Below are 18496 nucleotides of genomic sequence, written 5' to 3' on the forward strand. Positions count from 1 at the left end.
GAGTCAGACACAACTAAAGTGACTTAGCGCGCACACACACGCACACGCACACACACACACACACCTGATGGGCTACAGTCCACGGGGTCTTAAAAGAGTCAGACACAACTAAAGTGACTTAGCGCGCACGCACACACACACACACACACACACACACACGCACGCACACATACCTGATGGGCTACAGTCCACAGGGTCTCAAAAGAGTCAGACACAACTAAAGTGACTTAGCATGCACACACACACACATGTATTTTTTCCATTATGGTCTATTATAGGATATTGAATATAGTTCCCTGTGCTATACAGTCGGACCTTGTTGTTTTTGTATTTTATATGTAATAGTTTGTTGATCCCAAACTCCAAATATGCTTCCCCCACCTCATCTCCCCTTTGGCAAACTTAAGTTTGTTTTCTACATCTGTGAGTCTGTTTTCTAAATAAGTTCTTTTGTATCGTGTTTTAGATTTCACATAAGTGATAATCATATGGTATAAGTGATATCAGGTATAAGTGATATCACATATAAGTGATATCATTTTTCTTTTTCTCTGATTTACTTCATTTAGTACGATAATCTCTAGGTTCATCCATGTTGCTGCAAATGGCATTCTTTCATTCTTTTTTTAACAGCCTATGGTATTTTCTGATAGTCAGTTAACCTGACCAAGACACTTATCTACTGAGGTATTTTTACAAACTAACTTACACTTCTGCTTAGTTTCATAAAGACTTAGCCAGATTACAGGGTTTTAATGTTTTTATCACTCTTATGAACTTTATGTGATAAAAACATTATGTTTTTACATGTCTTTTTATTATCAATAACTATGATAGTATAGACAGCAGAAATATCTACCGAGTACTTACCATGAGCCACTGTTTTGGATGTTGTCTTAAGATGTACGTTAAGATGTTGGTAAGTTAGTGCAGTGTACCTGCACTCAAATAATTTATATTCTGGAGAAGGAACACACTCAAAAAAAGAAAAAAGAAAGAAAGAAAATAAACATATACACCAATTTCAAATTCTAACAGCAGTTAAGAAGAAACTATTGAAGGACAGGCTCTATCAAGGACAGAACAGGCTCTCATCTTGGAAGCAGGACTCTGTCTCGGGCCGGACTGTGGACTTTGACCTGTATGCCCAGTATCTATGGAAACGACAAACCAACTGGAAAACCTGGCCCCTGGAAGGAAGAGCCCCAGGGCTCTCCGTTGCCTAAAAGAATACCCTAATTATCTGTGTAACCGAATAGAATCATACATTCTACTATGCTTATTGGGGTATGACCAGAGGCCTATTGATAATTGTCCACTATTAACTACCTAGGCTTAAGGCATATGAATCACGGGTTAACTTTGATTGTATCTTTCTTTTTCCTTTGTTCAGACTAGTTTCAGGGAAACTTATACACTTAGGGTATATAAGGTTTTCACAAAAAACTGCTCGGGGTCCTTGGCTAAGAGGAGACCCTGTCTTGGGCCCGCTGGTGTAATAAACTGCACTCCACTATCTGCATTGTTCTGAGTGAGTTTGTTTCCCGGAACACGTGGCTACCACACTGTAATAGGATATAGACAAAAGAGGGAAATGACTTTGGCTAGAATTATGAGGAAAATCCTTTTTAAGAAGATGACAATTGAGCTGGGAGTTTAATGACTAGAAGGCAGCCATGTCAAATCCTGGAAAGGGCTTTTCAAAGAGAAGGAATAGGAAGTGCTGAGGTGCAGGAACCACTAATCCTGGTTTGCTTAATTAACTCCAAGACCAGCGTAGCTGAAATGTAGGGATTAAGGAAGTGAGTATAGATGAAATTGGAGAAATAGGCAGGGACCAGATCATGAGGGACTTTGGAAAGGGAATGGAAAGCCATTTAGATTTTATTCAAGTAACAGTGAGAAGCCCTTGGAGCATTTTTAGCTGTGGGTAGAGAGAGGGGCGTGATTAGATTTATGTTTTTGAAGATCTGTCTGTTCTTTGGATAATGGTCCAACCATGTAAGTGGAGAGAAGCTAATTATTTACTACAGGGATCCAGGAAAGATATAATAGTTTAGACTACAATTCTAATAATCATAGAGATGGTGAGAAATGGATAGATTTGAATACATTTTGATGACTTGCTGATGAATCCATCAGAATTTCAGACTTTCTAATTCTGTACATCTGGGGAGAGCCGAGAAAAGTGCTATTATACCAAGTAACCCAGGTGGTTCTGATGAATGTTTACCAGAAGTACACTGGGAAAATACAGTGTAAAGGACTGAGAATACACTTGGTGTTTCTTTCAATGAACAAGAAAAATGATTTTTTAAAAAATTAATTATTGTCATATGTTTGAGAAATGAACAGACTTTTCATTTGGTAAACTGATTCCAAATTTTGAGGAAAGTTAATGAAAAAAACTGCCATGGCAAAAATGAATATCACTTCATGTTTCTAAAAGACCAGTCTCATTTTGACTTGCCATCCCCTCTTTTTCAGATATTTTAAAAATCTTTGCCCTGTAGACCGCAGCTTCTCTTATCAACTTTTCTTGGCTAGTACCTCCGTGGTTGGCGTTATTATATACTAAAATCCAGTTCTTTTCTACTTGAAATCCCCCCTTTCCAATGTCTTGAAATTGTTGTTGTTGTTCAGTTGCTAAGGCCTGTCTGACTCTTTGCAACCCTGTGGACTGCAGCGCCAGCCTCTTGTGTCCTTCACTGTCTTCCAGAGTTTGCTCAGATTCATGTCTATTGAGTTGGTGGCGCTGTCTAACCATCTCATCCTCTGCTGCCCCCTTCTCCTTTTGCCTCCAATCTTGTCCAGCATCAGGGTCTTATCCAATGAGTTGATTCATCAGGTGGCCAAAGTATTGGAGCTTCAGCATCAGTCTCTCCAGTGAATTTTCAGGGTTGATTTCCTTTAGGATTGACTAGTTTGATCTCCTTGCTGTCCAAGGGGGTGGCCATGACTTGCTGGAGCAAATGAGATGAGTGGAAATGACCTGTGTAATACGCTGTCCCGTCCCTTGTGGGGAGGGGTGGCTGGGGAGGCACATGGTGATATACAAGTACCATGAGATCAAAGCAAGCTGAATTCTGAGGCTGGAGAACTGCCAAGATTCAGTTCTTGCCAAGGTTAAGAACTGCCAAGATTCAACTGCCAAGGTCAGTAGACTTTGGGTGAAGACTGAGACTGGGGGTTCTTTGTAATCAAAGCATGGAAGCATGACCTAATCTATCTTGACCAATTTCTATTTCAACTTCATTGTGCCTTTCTTTTTGACTGCACCATGCAGGATCTTAGTTCCCTAACCAGGGATCAAATCCATGTCCTCTGCAGTGGAAACAGAAGTCTTAACCACTGAACTGCCAGGGAAGTCCGCATTTTAAATGGCTGCTTTGGGACAATAATTTTCCCTCATCAAGACCCATGCATGGCCTTCTCTGAAGCCTGCAGAATTAAGATATCAGATGTTCTAAACATAAGGTAAAAACTTAATATTTCTTAGGTTTGGGATCTCAGACATAGGTGTGTCCCTCTGTCACAGTGAAAAGGAAAAAAGAGGAATGAGTTTTACTTTCTTTTCTTCCCCGAGAACAAAAAAGATAAGGAGAACAGTGAGCAGACTTGGTCACTCCTAGTTTTTACTTTAACTGTTCCTAATCTGTATAGTCTGTAACTAAATTTGCTTTGCTCAAAATTAACCTACTATGTAAATTACATCCTGCACCTATCACTCCCTAACTCTGCATGAGCTACATTCTGTGCCTATTATTAACTCTATGCTAATTACATCCTGTACCTGGTGCTTACCTTTACCACAGACCACCCTTTGTAGTTTTCTTTTTCCATTTCAGAAAAAAAGGCCATGGTACAATAAACCAGGACAAATGGACTCAATGACTGGGCTACCGGACTGCCAGGCCCAATTACCAGGCTACCTGACGCTAACTATGACTGTTCTGAAACAAAGCAAGAAGAATGCAAGATCTTTATTACTCTGAGCCCTAAGACTATGAGACCCAAGTTATATAAAGTCTCTCGGTTCCCCTAGCAGGGGATTGGATGGGGGAGTGGGGGAGGGCAAGTTCCTGAGGCACTAGCCTGCTGTTTTCCCCTCAGGCTGGCTGAGGATTGAAGCCATTCTATTTCCTCTAAACTCTGTTGCCATATTCTTTATTCAGCTTCAGTGTACAGACAAAGCCGATATTTTCACATTAACACCTCTATTTTACCTTATTTACTTCAATAACTATAACCTAAGTGATAAAGGTTAAGTCTTCCCAAACCATTCTGGGTTCCCAATATCTTTCAGGATGTCACTCAGAAGACAGAGGTCATGCCCTTAAGACCTGTGTTCTGGCCTGTGCCTCTTGTGAAGAATCCAAAAAACTTTCCTATGTTTTAGCATATTCTGAACTGGAGCTATGGCCACCCAAAGCTTAATGTGTATTTAGCAGGGAGGAGGATACACAACATTCATCTTCATCTGGCTTTTTAAATTTCAGTGGAGCCCCTTGGAAGCAGAACCAATAATAAATTCCCATGGTGCTTAGCATTACTTTGACTTAAACCAGGGTTTCTCAACCTCACTACTACTGACATTTTGGGCAGGGAAATTCTTGTTGTGAGGGATTGTCCTGTGTATCGTGGAACTCTGAGTAGCATCCGTGGTCTTGACCCACATCCTGGGCAATAGCACATCCCCGTTATGACAACGCCAAATGCCTTTAGACGTTGTCAAATGTTCTGAGAGGCACAATTGCCTCTGACCAGGAACTACTGGCCTAAACGAAGGTGTATTTCTGTGATAGATATTGTTGAATGATGACAATTTAAAAATATCAGGTTTAAAAGCATGAAAAGGGTATTAAATGTAAAACATTATCAAGATTCCTTTCAAGAACAGACACAGTAGAGGGCTTTCCTGGTGGCTCAGTGGTAAAGAATCTGCTTGCCCATGCAGGAGACATAGGTTCAATCCCTGATCAAGGAAGATCCCACAAACAGTGGAACAACAAAACTCGTGTGCAACTATTAAGCTTGTGCTCTAGAGCCCGTGCGCTAAAGGAAGCCACCACAATGAGAAGCAGCCTGTGCACTGCAACCAGACCCATGGACTGTAGCCCACCAGCCTCTTCTGTCCATGAGATTTTCCAGGCAAGAACACTGGAGTAGGTTGCCATTTCCTTCTCCAGAGAATCTTCCCAATCCAGGTCTCTTGCCCTGCAGGAGACTCTTTACCAACTGAGCTATCAGAGAAGCTCATAGAGTAGCTTGGCTCCCCATAACTAGAGAAAAGTCCTTGAAGCAAATGAAGACCCAGCATAACCAAAAAAAGAAAACATACACTGTAGATATTTTAATGAAAGCAATGGTCCTGCCATTCTTTATTTCTCACAATAATACATATTTACAGAAGAAAAAGAATTGTACGTTTTAAATTCTGATCATTATACAGATTTTTTGCAGTTGAATAAAAGGATGACTCTCTTAGTGACCTTTAAAAGTAACTTCAATGCTAATCAAAGGTACTAATTATATGTTAAACACGTTTAATAACCGTTGTTAAGCTCACTTGAAAACACAAGACATTTAGCACCCAGTAAAAGTAATAAAGCATTATCATTTGAGCTAAGACCTTTTAAGACATCTGACTTAGAAGTATCTTCATCATAGATGCACAGTCCAATTTCTCAACATACATTTTAGAAACTTGGGAGAAAAAAAACGTTAAAGGAAAATCTCCATAGCTTTTTTAAGAATCATATGTGAATCAGCTTTTTCCCTCAAAAGGCCTTGAAACATTGGCATCTTGAGGTGCTATTAAAAAAAAAAAGAACAAGATTTTTGTTATTAATCAAAAGCTTCAAATACTGGTTTTCATTTTTTAAAACAATGTATTATAAATTTTTTTTAATAAAAGGTTAAAGGCACAGTGAAACAATGACTAAGAGTTGCACTTCACTATTTTAGAACTCGAAATAATGCAAAAGACAAAATAATTTCGGCGGCCAGCACCTCATTTGTCCTGTAGGGGGCAAACTTGGAAGATAGTGAAGGACAGGGAAGCCTGGAGAGCTGCACTCCACCGGGTGTCAGAGTCAGACCTAACCCAGCGGCTGAACAAGGGGGTAAATTTATCGTAAGAGGAGCCAAGAGACAGGAGCAGAATTGCTGTACTGAGGTTTAACAGTGGCAGGTGACTTAAAGCTTTACTCACAATACAGTTTTTAAGTTTGGAAGTTTTTTCATGTTTTACAGATTTAAGGATACCTTTGTATTGCTCAGAATTAACCAAAATTTATTTTCTGGTTAGTAAGTACTAATACTCAGAAATATATTCTTTTATTTTTCAGGGACGAGATTTTTCAGTCTAATGATCATCTCTGGGAAGTTCCTCTCCTTTTGTCTTTGTTGCCCAATAGGTTTTGCTTTATTGGATGACCCGTCCAAACTGCAGGAAGAGAGGTCGTGAAACCTCAAATCTGTTGTCAGTTGTTAGCAGCTGTGAAAAGCAAGCTTGAAGCCAGTATCTAAAACAGGAGGAAGTGACTTCCCTGGCAGTGGCTAAGACTCTGTGCTCTCAATGCAGAGGGCCCAGGTTTGATCCTTGGTCAGGGAACTAGATCCCATATTCTGCTACTAAGAGTTCAAATGTTGCAACTAGAGAGTCTGTGTGCTGCCGCTAAGACCCAGTGCAGCCAAATAAGTTAAAAGAAAAGGAGCAACAGGGAGGAAACAGGCCTGTAGATTTCATCCAGGTTTATGCTTTTCTCATCATCCTGTTGTGGATGGCAGAACAGTAAACAAGGTTTTGAGGAAGTAATGGAAAATTTACCACAGAAAATTTAGGGGAACATGACTATGACTACATTTATACATAAGGAACAAAGAAGTTTATAAACAATTACAATAAAGAAACTAACTATAATAAAATAATGTTTTATCCTTAGGAGTTGAAATCACTAGTCTTTATAACTTCTTTGCTTGGATGGAAATATTCCATATCCAGACTTGTTAAAGAGCCAAATATGAAAAATGGAACCAGCAAAGGAGTGGTGGCAAGCACTAAGCATACAGTTACTTGAAGAACTAAAGACTAGGTGGAGGGTAGAAGGGAGAGAGTATTGTAAATTACACCAATATATTCTGAATTTTGTTTTTTTTTGGCTGTGCCATGTGGCTTATGGGATTTGAGTTTCCCAAACAGGAATTGAACAAGGGTTCCTGGCAGTGGAAGCACAGAATCCTAAGCACTGGACCACCAGGGAATTGCCTGAAAACGCTGATATCGTACAACTTTATTTATTTATTTTTTAGTACAACTTTAAAAACTAGGCGATTGGGGAGAACAAATGAAAAACATTTTTAATTGTTCCAGCTATCATAATGGTGGTGGTTTATTAGTGCTGTTATTCTGAGACTGCTGCATTTGTAAGGCGGTTGAAGAAAACAAATAATTGTGGGATATTCCTATGTCCTTGAAAATCTGGACTCCCAGTACAGAAAAATAAAAGACACAACTGTAATAGAAAGGATTAGGCAAAAACCTTGCAGTACTTAATTTGATTTGGAAATATCAAAATAACTCATGAAGTGTTCTATCTTAGAGAAAAAAGGTATTCTTAGCTCTCTCCTAGAAGCAATAACCAATCTAGCCACAACAAATCTGACAGTCCCAAATATGGTTTTGAAGCACGATTTCTCACTGAAAGGAACCAGGCTTCTTAAGAGAAATGGCTGATTCCAGATCTGGTGCAGAAAACATACAAGTTGAGCCTGGAATATCTTGTCACAGGAGACTACAAGGAAGTCATTAAAGACTGCTAGAGTAGTGTCGAAAGGACTCAGAGTCAACTTGATAAGGCTCCCCATGACCAAAAACAGGACAATTTGAGCTTTAATAGGGCAATAGTCAAAATGGATTAAAGTCCATCAAGTATGTTTGAATCCATGAGTTCACTACACTGAAAAAAGTGATGTACAGAAGATGATAGAAAACAAGTTTATAAGCCTGAAAATTGATAAATCAAGGAAAAGATTCAAGTATTTTTCTTTTCCTCTATGAACTTGACCACTGGTTAACCAAACAGTAGACAGGGGGAACATCTCTTTATATATAAAAATGTTCCAACTAATAAATGAAAAAGAAACGACAGAAACTCTAACCCACAACAAATCAGTGGATCTAGGCATATCCATTTCAGCTGACATCAGAAAAAGAGCGAACCAGACATTCTCTGCCCTCTGTTGAAATAATACACCATGATCTATATAGTCTGGTCAAAGGTTGAACCTGAGTCTGGTCAAACCTCTGGATCCATGTATCATATCCAGATGACAGAAGAACATGCTGAATTGAGCCATGAGTATGCTATTAACAAAATACAGATAGTTGGGTATGTATAAGACCAGGTTCTTCAACAGATAAATTTTAAGGGAAAGAAAGAAGGGGGAACCCATAGATTAAAAAGAGACATTAAGAGATATAGCTAACAAAGCAATTTTAAGTGAGTAAGATTAAAAGCTAGTATTGAGATACAGACTTGGGGATAAACTAAGAAATACAAGGAAGTGAGTACTGTTAAAATCAATGTAGTGGTTACTTCTGTGGGGCTGGGGAAGAGAGTTGTTAACTTTGACAGGACACACAGAGGACATCCAAAGTGACTGGCAGAGTTCCAAAAGACTGTTTCTTTACAATAATGAAATAAGCTATACATCTTCTATTTGGTTTTCAGTATTTGTTTAATTTTTCTAAAAGATAAAATAAAACAAAAAAAAAAAATCAAAGCCCTTAGGATTTTCCACTAAAAATTATGGATGGGAATACTTCTACTGTAAATCTCAGCTGATGGTTCTTAAGAAGTTGCCTATATTATAGAAATTTTTCTAAATAATAAGCTACAAATATTTGAAAAATATAATATTAAATTCTAATATGTGCATAGTTATAAAAAGTCAAAGCACTAAGTATACATTCCTAACATGAAATTACAGTATTGTTACAGTATTATGTTATACATTTGGTTAAATGATCGTTGTTGACTTGCAAAATTTTCCTTTCCTACTCCCATACAAGGTTATTGGTGTGATTCTATTAGTTGTTAGAACATGAGCACTGGAACAGATCTCACATTTCCTTGAGTATCCACACTTTGTTTCACTCTCCATAGAACAAAGATTAGTTATCTTGTCCAATCATAAGAGTAGTTATTAGTATGTAACATTACACACAACGTCATCTGATTTGCAAATAAAGATCCTTCACCCACATACTCAGCCTTATATTCTCTTTCATGTATTAATGGCAGATGGAGAATTTTTTGCTGTTAAGTGTCTAAGAAACTCAAGAACGTAAAACAGACCTAAGTCATCAGTGAAAGCAGTTTTAAAATGCGATACAACAATAGACATGGACGAACATATAATGTGTTGTACATTTTTATGCCCATCAGACATTGACAGCTTTCCTACGATTTTTCAAGCAGCATCTTAAAAAAAAAATGGTGCAATTGTACAGTCTCCTTCTCTTTTCTTTTAATACAGTTATGCAGTATTCGAGTGATTCACGTATTCCAGAAGTGACCGGTCTAAGACCCTTTGGATAAGAGCTTCCTCAATTATATTGAAATCCTACAGTAAAGAAAAAAAATTAGAAACATACAGTCAGACATGACAGTTTTCAGCAACTCGAGGATGAATGTTAAGACAATGCCTCAAAAAAAAAAAAAAAAAAAGACAATGCCTCACTTTGCCAAGTAAAGCCCTGAATTCAATCCCCAAGTTTCCATACACACACACAAAAAACTCATAGAACCCAGGACTTTTGCTTTGGGGCTTGTGCATTTTCTATTTCATTTTCACTATCAATTAACTAGCTATCATTATTAATAAAAGTCTTGATCTGGAATTTAAAGTTTTTTATCTGATCTAACTATAATAGTTTTTAGCCAGTTATTACAAATCCGCGTCAGAGTGCTATGCTCTACATAAACATGTAATATGGAGTGAAGTTAAGACACTCCCATAGGATTCACCATTCCCAGTAGTACTACTGAATATCTAGTTCTGAAAAAAAAAACGTTGGAAACAAAACACTCTTTCTCCTTGCTTCCTTATGGTCAAAACTGAATTCAAAACTTTAGGTCAGCACATTCTGTAAATAAAACAAAAACTAAGAGCCCTATCTTCTGCAACCCGTCTCCTCTTCACCAATAAACTAAGAAAATAAAATCTTTATTGGACGTTCACTCTAAAACATAAAAGCAAATAAATAAAACCCACAAGACAGTCATAAAACAGAGCAGAGCACAATATTTGGACTTAATGCCAGGTTGCTGTTCAGCAGGTAAGTCATGTCTGACTCTTTGCAACCCCATGGACGACAGCATGCCCGGCTTTCCTGTCCTTCACTATCTCCTGGAGTCTGCTCAAACTCATGTCCATTGAGTTGGTGATGCCATCCAACCATTTCATCCTCTGTCGCCCTTTCTCCTCCTGCCTTCCATCTTTCCCAGCATCAGGGTCTTTTTCAATGCCAGGTTGTTCTAAGTCAATTTATTAACCTTTGAGCATCAGATACTTCATAGCTAAGTAAGGATAATCATACAATATGCATTTCACAGAAGTTGCTACCAGGAACGAAATGAGACAACTTGCATAAAATGCCTAGCACAGTACTTGGTAGTTGAGGAAACAAAAAAATCAAAACAAAGAACACTGTTTTGACTTCACTTCCACATCTAAGAATGTGATTTTGAGGGGGTGGAGAGTATTCTCACCAAAGTGACCTCTTCCTGGCCAGCCCCAGGTCATAATGTGAATGATCTTGAAGAGAATGGACTGAACAATGAAGAGTCAGAACAGGTACGGAATCAACCTGGCTTTTAGAATATCTCATGGAGCTACGATAAATAGAGGAACCCCTACGCGTTATGAAAAATGACGACACGTGGCTCTCTTGAGGGCTTGTGTGACTTCGTGGCCAGAAAAGACATTATTTGAGAGATGGAGGAGAGATTATGAAGCCTCTGTGGTGTGGTCTGTTCATTCTTCAAGTGGTCCTAATATTTCCATTTACTCTCTCCCCATCTCTAGTTTGCCTAACATCCACGCCCAACCTGAGTAAATCTCTTGACATGCATCATCTCATTTAATCCCCACGAGAGCACTTGGAAACAGTATGTACTTTGCTTAGTCCTCACTTTAACAAATGAACAAACAGAGGCTCCAAAGTTAAATACCTTGCCCAAGGTCACAAGTTGTGACAGGACTGTTACTGAAACCCAGATTCCTTGTGTTGAATCTGGATTATCATCCGGGGCACACCAGAATGCATGGAGACAATTTCCAAATGATACCCTTCAACAATTATTCAATTCCATTTAAATTGCATAAAAAGAAAATAGTTAAAATCATGTGAAAATTATATATAAATTCAAATTTAACTCTTAACATTTCAGGTATTTAGATAGACGTAACAATAAAATGTACCATTTAAGAACATGGCTATGAATGTCCCCATGATAAGCAATCCCCTTTGCTGAAAGGGACTCATGGGACAATGGATCACTCTCACAGGAAAATGCATGGACCAAAGCAGAACAATAGCTATGCTAAATGCAAAAAAGCAAAATGGCTGTCTGGGGAGGCCTTACAAATAGCTGTGAAAAGAAGAGATGCAAAAAGCAAAGGAGAAAAGGAAAGACATAAGCATCTGAATTCAGTGTTCCAAAGAATAACAAGGAGAGATAAGAAAGCTTTCCTAAGTGATCAATGCAAAGAAATAGAGGAAAACAACAGAATGGGAAAGACTAGAGATCTCTTCAAGAAAATTGAGATACCAAGGGAACATTTCATGCAAAGATGGGCTCAATAAAGGACAGAAATGGTATGGACCTAACAGAAGCAGAAAATATTAAGAGGTGGCAAGAACACACAGAAGAACTGTACAAAAAAGATCTTCACAACCCAGATAATCATGATGGTGTGATCACTGACCTAGAGCCAAACATCTGGAATGTGAAGTCAAGTGGGCCTTAGAAAGCATCACTACGAACAAAGCTTGTGGAGGTGATGGAATTCCAGTGGAGCTTTTTCAAATCCTGAAAGATGATGCTGTGAAAGTGCTGCACTCAATATGCCAGCAAATTTGGAAAACTCAGCAGTGGCCACAGGACTGGAAAAGGTCAGTTTTCATTCCAATCCCAAAGAAAGGCAATGTCAAAGAATGCTCAAACTACTGCACAATTGCACTCATCTCACACGCTAGTAAAGTAATGCTCAAAATCCTCCAAGCCAGGCTTCAGCAATATGTGAACTGCGAACTTCCAGATGTTCAAGCTGGTTTTAGAAAAGGCAGAGGAACCAGAGATCAAATTGCCAACATCCACTGGATCATTGAAAAAGCAAGAGAGTTCCAGAAAAACATCTATTTCTGCTTTATTGACTATGCCAAAGCCTCTGACTGTGTGGATCACAATAAACTGTGGAAAATTCTGAAAGAGATGGGAATACCAGACCACCTGACCTGCCTCTTGAGAAACCTATATGCAGGTCAGGAAGCAACAGTTAGAACTGGACACGGAACAACAGACTGGTTCCAAATAGGAAAAGGAATACGTCAAGGCTGTATATTGCCACCCTGCTTATTTAACTTATATGCAGAGTATATCATGAGAAACGCTGGGCTGGAAGAAGCACAAGCTGGAATCAAGATTGCCGGAAGAAGTATCAATAACCTTAGATATGCAGATGACACCATCCTTATGGCAGAAAGTGAAGAGGAACTCAAAAGCCTCTTAATGAAAGTGAAAGAGGAGAGTGAAAAAGTTGGCTTAAAGCTCAACATTCAGAAAACAAAGATCATGGCATCTGGTCCCATCAGTTCATGGGAAATAGATGGGGTAACAGTGTCAGACTTTATTTGGGGGGGGGCTCCAAAATCATTGCAGATGGTGACTGCAGCCATGAAATTAAAAGACGCTTACTCCTTGGAAGGAAAGTTATGACCAACCTAGATAGCATGTTCAAAAGCAGAGACAGTACTTTGCCAACAAAGGTTCGTCTAGTCAAGGCTATGGTTTTTCCTGTGGTCATGTATGGATGTGAGAGTTGGACTGTGAAGAAGGCTGAGCGCCGAAGAATTGATGCTTTTGAACTGTGGTGTTGGAGAAGACTGTTGAGAGTCCCTTGGACTGCAAGGAGATCCAACCAGTCCATTCTGAAGGAGATCAGCCCTGGGATTTCTTTGGAAGGAATGATGCTAAAGCTGAAACTCCAGTACTTTGGCCAGCTCATGCAAAGGGTTGACTCATTGGAAAAGACTCTGATGCTGGGAGGGATTGGGGGCAGGAGGAGAAGGGGACGACAGAGGATGAGATGGCTGGATGGCATCACCGACTCGATGGACGTGAGTCTCAGTGAACTCCGGGAGTTGGTGATGGACAGGGAGGCCTGGGGTGCTGCGATTCATGGGGTCGCAGAGTCGGACACGACTGTGTGAACTGAACTGAACCTTTAGCTTGTTTTATCATTTCTGATAATGGGAAATTGAGTCATAAGTATCAGAACTATTCATACTGTATCAAATTTTCTTTCATCTTAAGAAAAATTCTGACTATAATGAGAATGGCTATGAGTTGGCCATTATTGATAGGTAGCTGATCAGTACACAGAGGTTCATTATATAATTCTGTCTACTTCTGTATATATCTAAAATTTGTTCATAATCATTTAAGTTGAAAACATTAAATAAACATGAGTTTTGTATTTTATAAAATTTAAATTAAAAATAGAGCCCGTGTGTCTCACTACATTGATATTGTATCTGTTATTGGCCATTCAATGTATTATAAAATGAGTGCAAATTCTCTGAGCCATTTCATTACTGATATGATCTTCTCTCAGTTAATGTTTTTAACTTCATAAAAATTATAACTATTTAGTGGGAGGCATTAAAGTAGAAATTAACTGGAAAGTGAAATCTGGGTCTTTATACAATGGCTGATTATTTATATCAAAAAGAAAATGATTTTGTCTAAAGCAGGTAACTACTCTTAAAGTAGTTATATAAAATATACATATTTATAATATATATGTTTATAAAACACTGTTTTTATGTTTCCTCCTTAATACTAATACTTAACACTGCAGCTATATATGCATTTTTCCTCTATAATCTTATAGTAAGACTTCTTATATTAAGAAAGGTAAGCTTAATACAGCATAAAAATATAATGTAGAAGTAAGAAAATATACTTACTAAGAAATCATCATAAAACAAAGTGTGACTGACTTGCAAATGTCTTATTAAGCTGCCATTGAAGCTGCTTCGATTCTCATTAGGTACTAAACGGCAAAGCGGACAGAACTGGAAATAAACAATATCAAGAGTTCAAGAAAGAATTTTAAATAATCATTTAAAATGATTATTTAATGTCAGAGATAAAAAATTAAATAACCATTCAACAAAGTTAATTTTAATTTTATGAATCTATTGGCCATACCTTGGTTTTGTTTTAGAATTATATAAATATTAAAGCAATATAAACAAATAAAATTGCACTTCTTTCTTCATATACATTTCTTGTATATAAAGAGTATAACTATTTGTTTTATACTTACCACTTTATTATTTAAATAATATTACAGTCAGGAGGTGTGCCATAATTTAGTTACCTACCTCTTGCAATACTAAAGTTCTTAGGTATGTGGATATGTTGCTATTACAAATTACATTATCTACATTGCTATTGTTATTACAAATTATATTATCTATAATTATATATCAAATTACATTTTTGAGGGGATTATTTTATTAAGATAAATGACTATAAGTGGAGCTTAGAAGGCCAAAGTTATGAACATTCATGGTTCATAATATATACTATATATGATACATGCTTATAGTTTTATATTACCACCAGCAATATAGATTATAATACACCAGCATCAGATATTAGTATTTACACATATTTCCTAATTTAATAGCCATGAATGGCCATCTACAAAACCTTCTCATTTTGAAATATTTATAAAGCTCAAAAGAAACGGGAAAATAATGCAGAGAGGTACCGTGTCACCATCACCCAGCTTCCCCAAAATGTTACTTCTTACATAACTATGGCACATTGTCAAAACCAGGAAATTGGCAATTAACTAGACAACATCCGACTTAGATTTCACCAGTTTTTGCATGAATTCATTTTCTGGGGTGTGTATATATATTCTATGAAATTTTATCACACATATAGTCATATAACTACCAACACAATCAAGAAACAGAACTGCTCTCTCACTACAAAAAACTCCCTTGTACTGTCCCTTAACTTCTTCTCTCCTGAACCCTGGCAACCATGGATTTGTTCTCTAGATCGGTCTTTTTTTTTTCTCTTTGCCTCACTGCCTGGCATGCAGGGGTCTTAGCTCTCTACCAGTATCCAGAGTGCACCCTTTGCAGTAAGCTGAGTCTTAACCACTGGACCCCTAGAAAAGTCCCACAAATGGATACTACTCTTATCACCTAAGCAGATACTTGCAATACAGCATAGCAAGTGCTATAATCAAGATCTGAACAGACAACTGTTCAAGACTGATAAGGGAATCATTACTTTTTTTTCTGAGAAGTCAGGAAAGGATTCAGCCAAGTTGCATGCAGCTGGTGACAGTCTTGAAGAACGAGTCAGCCATAGCAGAGGAGAAGCACCACAGGCAGGGAAAGCAAAGTGGAAAAAGGCAGGAAACCCTAAAAAGACCAGGCCTGCTTAGGCAACGGGAAAATGCTCAGTGAAGCTGGAGACAGGGCATGTTGTGGGCAGCCGCGGGAGGAGAGTTTGGAACAGTAAGTTGAAACCAGTACTAATCAACATACACTCTTCTGAGCAGCTCATGTGATTTCTGTTTGCCCCATATCGAGTCAGAGGAACAGAGATGACTAAGCCTTGGTCCCATGATTAAGGAGCTTTGAGCCCAGTGGACAGGAAATCTACAGAAAACCTGGAATTTCAAGCAAAGTAGTTTTTGTCTTCAGTCTGATGTTAAAAGAGAACTAGTGGAGGCGTCAGACTTCAGGTGTATAGACAATTTAGTTGTGTGACTGAAGAGACTTTCACCAGAAAGACACTACAAAACAATGGGTGACAGTCTATACTACTTCAAAAATTTCTTCTGTTTCTTGAATTGGGGAATTTGACACAAGGAAGGAGAGGGTAAGAATAGGAAAGGGAAAGAAATGGTAAAGTGAGAGACTGATGATCATGACCTAAGTACCTAAGTGTTCACCTACACTCTCCCTAAGGTTGTTCTTGTTTAGTTGCTCGCTTGTGTCTGACTCTTTGCAACCCCATGGACTGCAGCACTCCAGGCTTCCCTGTCCTTCACCATCACTTGGAGCTTGCTCAAACTCATGTCCATTGAGTTGGTGATACCATCCAACCATCTCATCTTCTGTCATCCCCTTCTCCTTCTGCCTTCAATCTTTCCCAGCATCAGAGTCTTTTCTAATGAGTCAGCTCTTCGCATCAGGTAATCCAAGTATTGGAGCTCCAGCTTCAGCATCAGTCCTTCCAATGAATATTCAGAACTGATTTTCTTTAGAATGGACTGGTTGGATCTCCTTGCAGTCCAAGGGACTCTAAAGAGTCTTCTCCAACACCACAGTTCAAAAGCATCCATCCTTCGTTGCTCAGCCTTCTTTATGGACCAACTCTCACATCCATACATGACTGCTGGAAAAACCATAGCTTTGACTGTACAGACCTTTGTTGGCAAAGCAATCTCTCTGCTTTTTAATATGCTATCTAGATTTGTCAGTTTGTCTTCCAAGGAGCAAACGTCTCTTAATTTGATGGCCGCAGTCACCATCTACAGTGATTTTGGAGCCCAAGAAAATAGAGTCTATCACTGTTTCCCCATCTATTTACCATGAAGTGATAGAACTGGATGCCATGATCTTCATTTTCTGAATGTTGAGTTTTAAGCCAACGTTTTCACTCTCTTCTTTCACTTTCATCAAGAGGCTCTTTAGTTCCTCTTCGCTTTCTGCCATAAGGGTGGTCATATGCATATCTGAGATGATTGATATTTCTTCCGGCAATCTTGATTCCAGCTTGTGCTTCATCCAGTCTCAGATTTCTCATAATGTACTCTGCATATAAGTTAAATAACCAGGGTGACAATATACAGCCTTGACGTACTCCTTGCCCAATTTGGAACCAGTCTGTAGTTCCATGTCCAGTTCTAACTGTTGCTTCTTGACCTGCATACAGATTTCTCAGGAGGCAGGTAAGGTGGTCTGCTATTCCCACCTCTTGAAGAATTTTCCACAGTTTGTTGTGATCCATACAGTCAAAGGCTTTGGTGTAGTGAATAAAGCAGAAGTAGATGTTTTTCTGGAACTCTTTTGCTTTTCCGATGGTCCAGTGGATGTTGGCAATTTGATCTCTGGTTCCTCTGCCTTTTCTAAATCCAGCTTGAACATCTGGAAGTTCACGGTTCATGTACTGCCTTGGAGAATTTTGAGCATTACTTTGCTATCATATTAAGTGAATACAATCGTGTGGTAGTTTGAGCATTCTTTGACATTGCCTTTCTTTGGGATTGGAATGAAAACTGTGGCCACTGCTGAGTTTTCCAAATTTGCTGGCATACTGATTGCAGCACTTCCACAGCATGATCTTTTGGGATTTGAAATAGCTCAGCTGAATACAATCACCTCCACTAGCTTTGTTTGTAGTGATGCTTCCTAAGGCCCACTTGACTTCGCATTCCAGGATGTCTGGCTCTAGGTGAGTGATTACACCATCGTGGTTATCTGGGTCATGAAGATCTTTGTATAGTTCTTCTGTGTATTCTTGCCACCTCTTCTTAATATCTTCTGCTTCTAGTAGGTCCATACCATTTCTGTCCTTTACTGCGCCCATCTTTGCATGAAATATTCCCTGGGTATCTCTAATTTTCTTGAAGAGATCTCTAGTCTTTCCAATCTATTGTTTTCCTCTATTTCTTTGCATTGATTGCTGAGGAAGGCTTTCTTATCTCTCCTTGCTATTCTTCGGAACTCTGCATTCATATGGGTATATCTTTCCTTTTCTCTCTTGCCTTTCACTTCTCTTCTTTTCTCTTGTAAGGCCTCCTTACAAGAGAGGAGGCTACTTGTAAGGCCTCGTCAGACAACCATTGCCAATTTCCTAACGTCAGGTCATCCTTTACTATCTCTCTTTACTCAGATATGCTCCCAGACCATACCACTATTAATAACCAACAATTTTACAGCATACATCAAAAGATACTGGCCTCAAAAAAACAGATTCATAGAGAAAAACTTACTGGTTACTAGTGGGGAGAAGGAAGTGGGGAGGAGCAACATAGAGGTAGGGGATTAAGAGATACAAACTATTATGTATCAAATAAGCTACAAGGATATATTGTATAACACAGGGAATATAGCTAATATTTTATAATAACTATAAATGGGTATAACCTTTACAAGTTGTGAATC

General features: G+C 38.5%; 1 protein-coding gene across 2 annotated transcripts in view; it reads right to left on the bottom strand.

The window, feature by feature from the left end:
- Positions 1-5357: 5357 nt before the first annotated feature.
- RNF125 (ring finger protein 125) overlaps positions 5358-18496 on the bottom strand; it is a 47808-nt gene continuing 34669 nt past the window's right edge. Inside the window, exons 5-6 of one of the 2 annotated variants that reach the window (XM_005901049.3) lie at positions 14261-14368; positions 5358-9630 (exon numbers count right to left, since the gene is read on the bottom strand). In XM_005901049.3, coding sequence (XP_005901111.1) covers positions 9544-9630; positions 14261-14368 — 195 coding nt within the window. In that variant the 3' untranslated portion in view covers positions 5358-9543. The remainder of the gene's footprint in view (positions 9631-14260; positions 14369-18496) is intronic. The other variant, XM_070361512.1, reaches the window with a different exon arrangement.

This window comes from Bos mutus, chromosome 24 (genome assembly GCF_027580195.1).
Source record: "Bos mutus isolate GX-2022 chromosome 24, NWIPB_WYAK_1.1, whole genome shotgun sequence".
NCBI classification, from domain to species: domain Eukaryota; kingdom Metazoa; phylum Chordata; class Mammalia; order Artiodactyla; family Bovidae; genus Bos; species Bos mutus.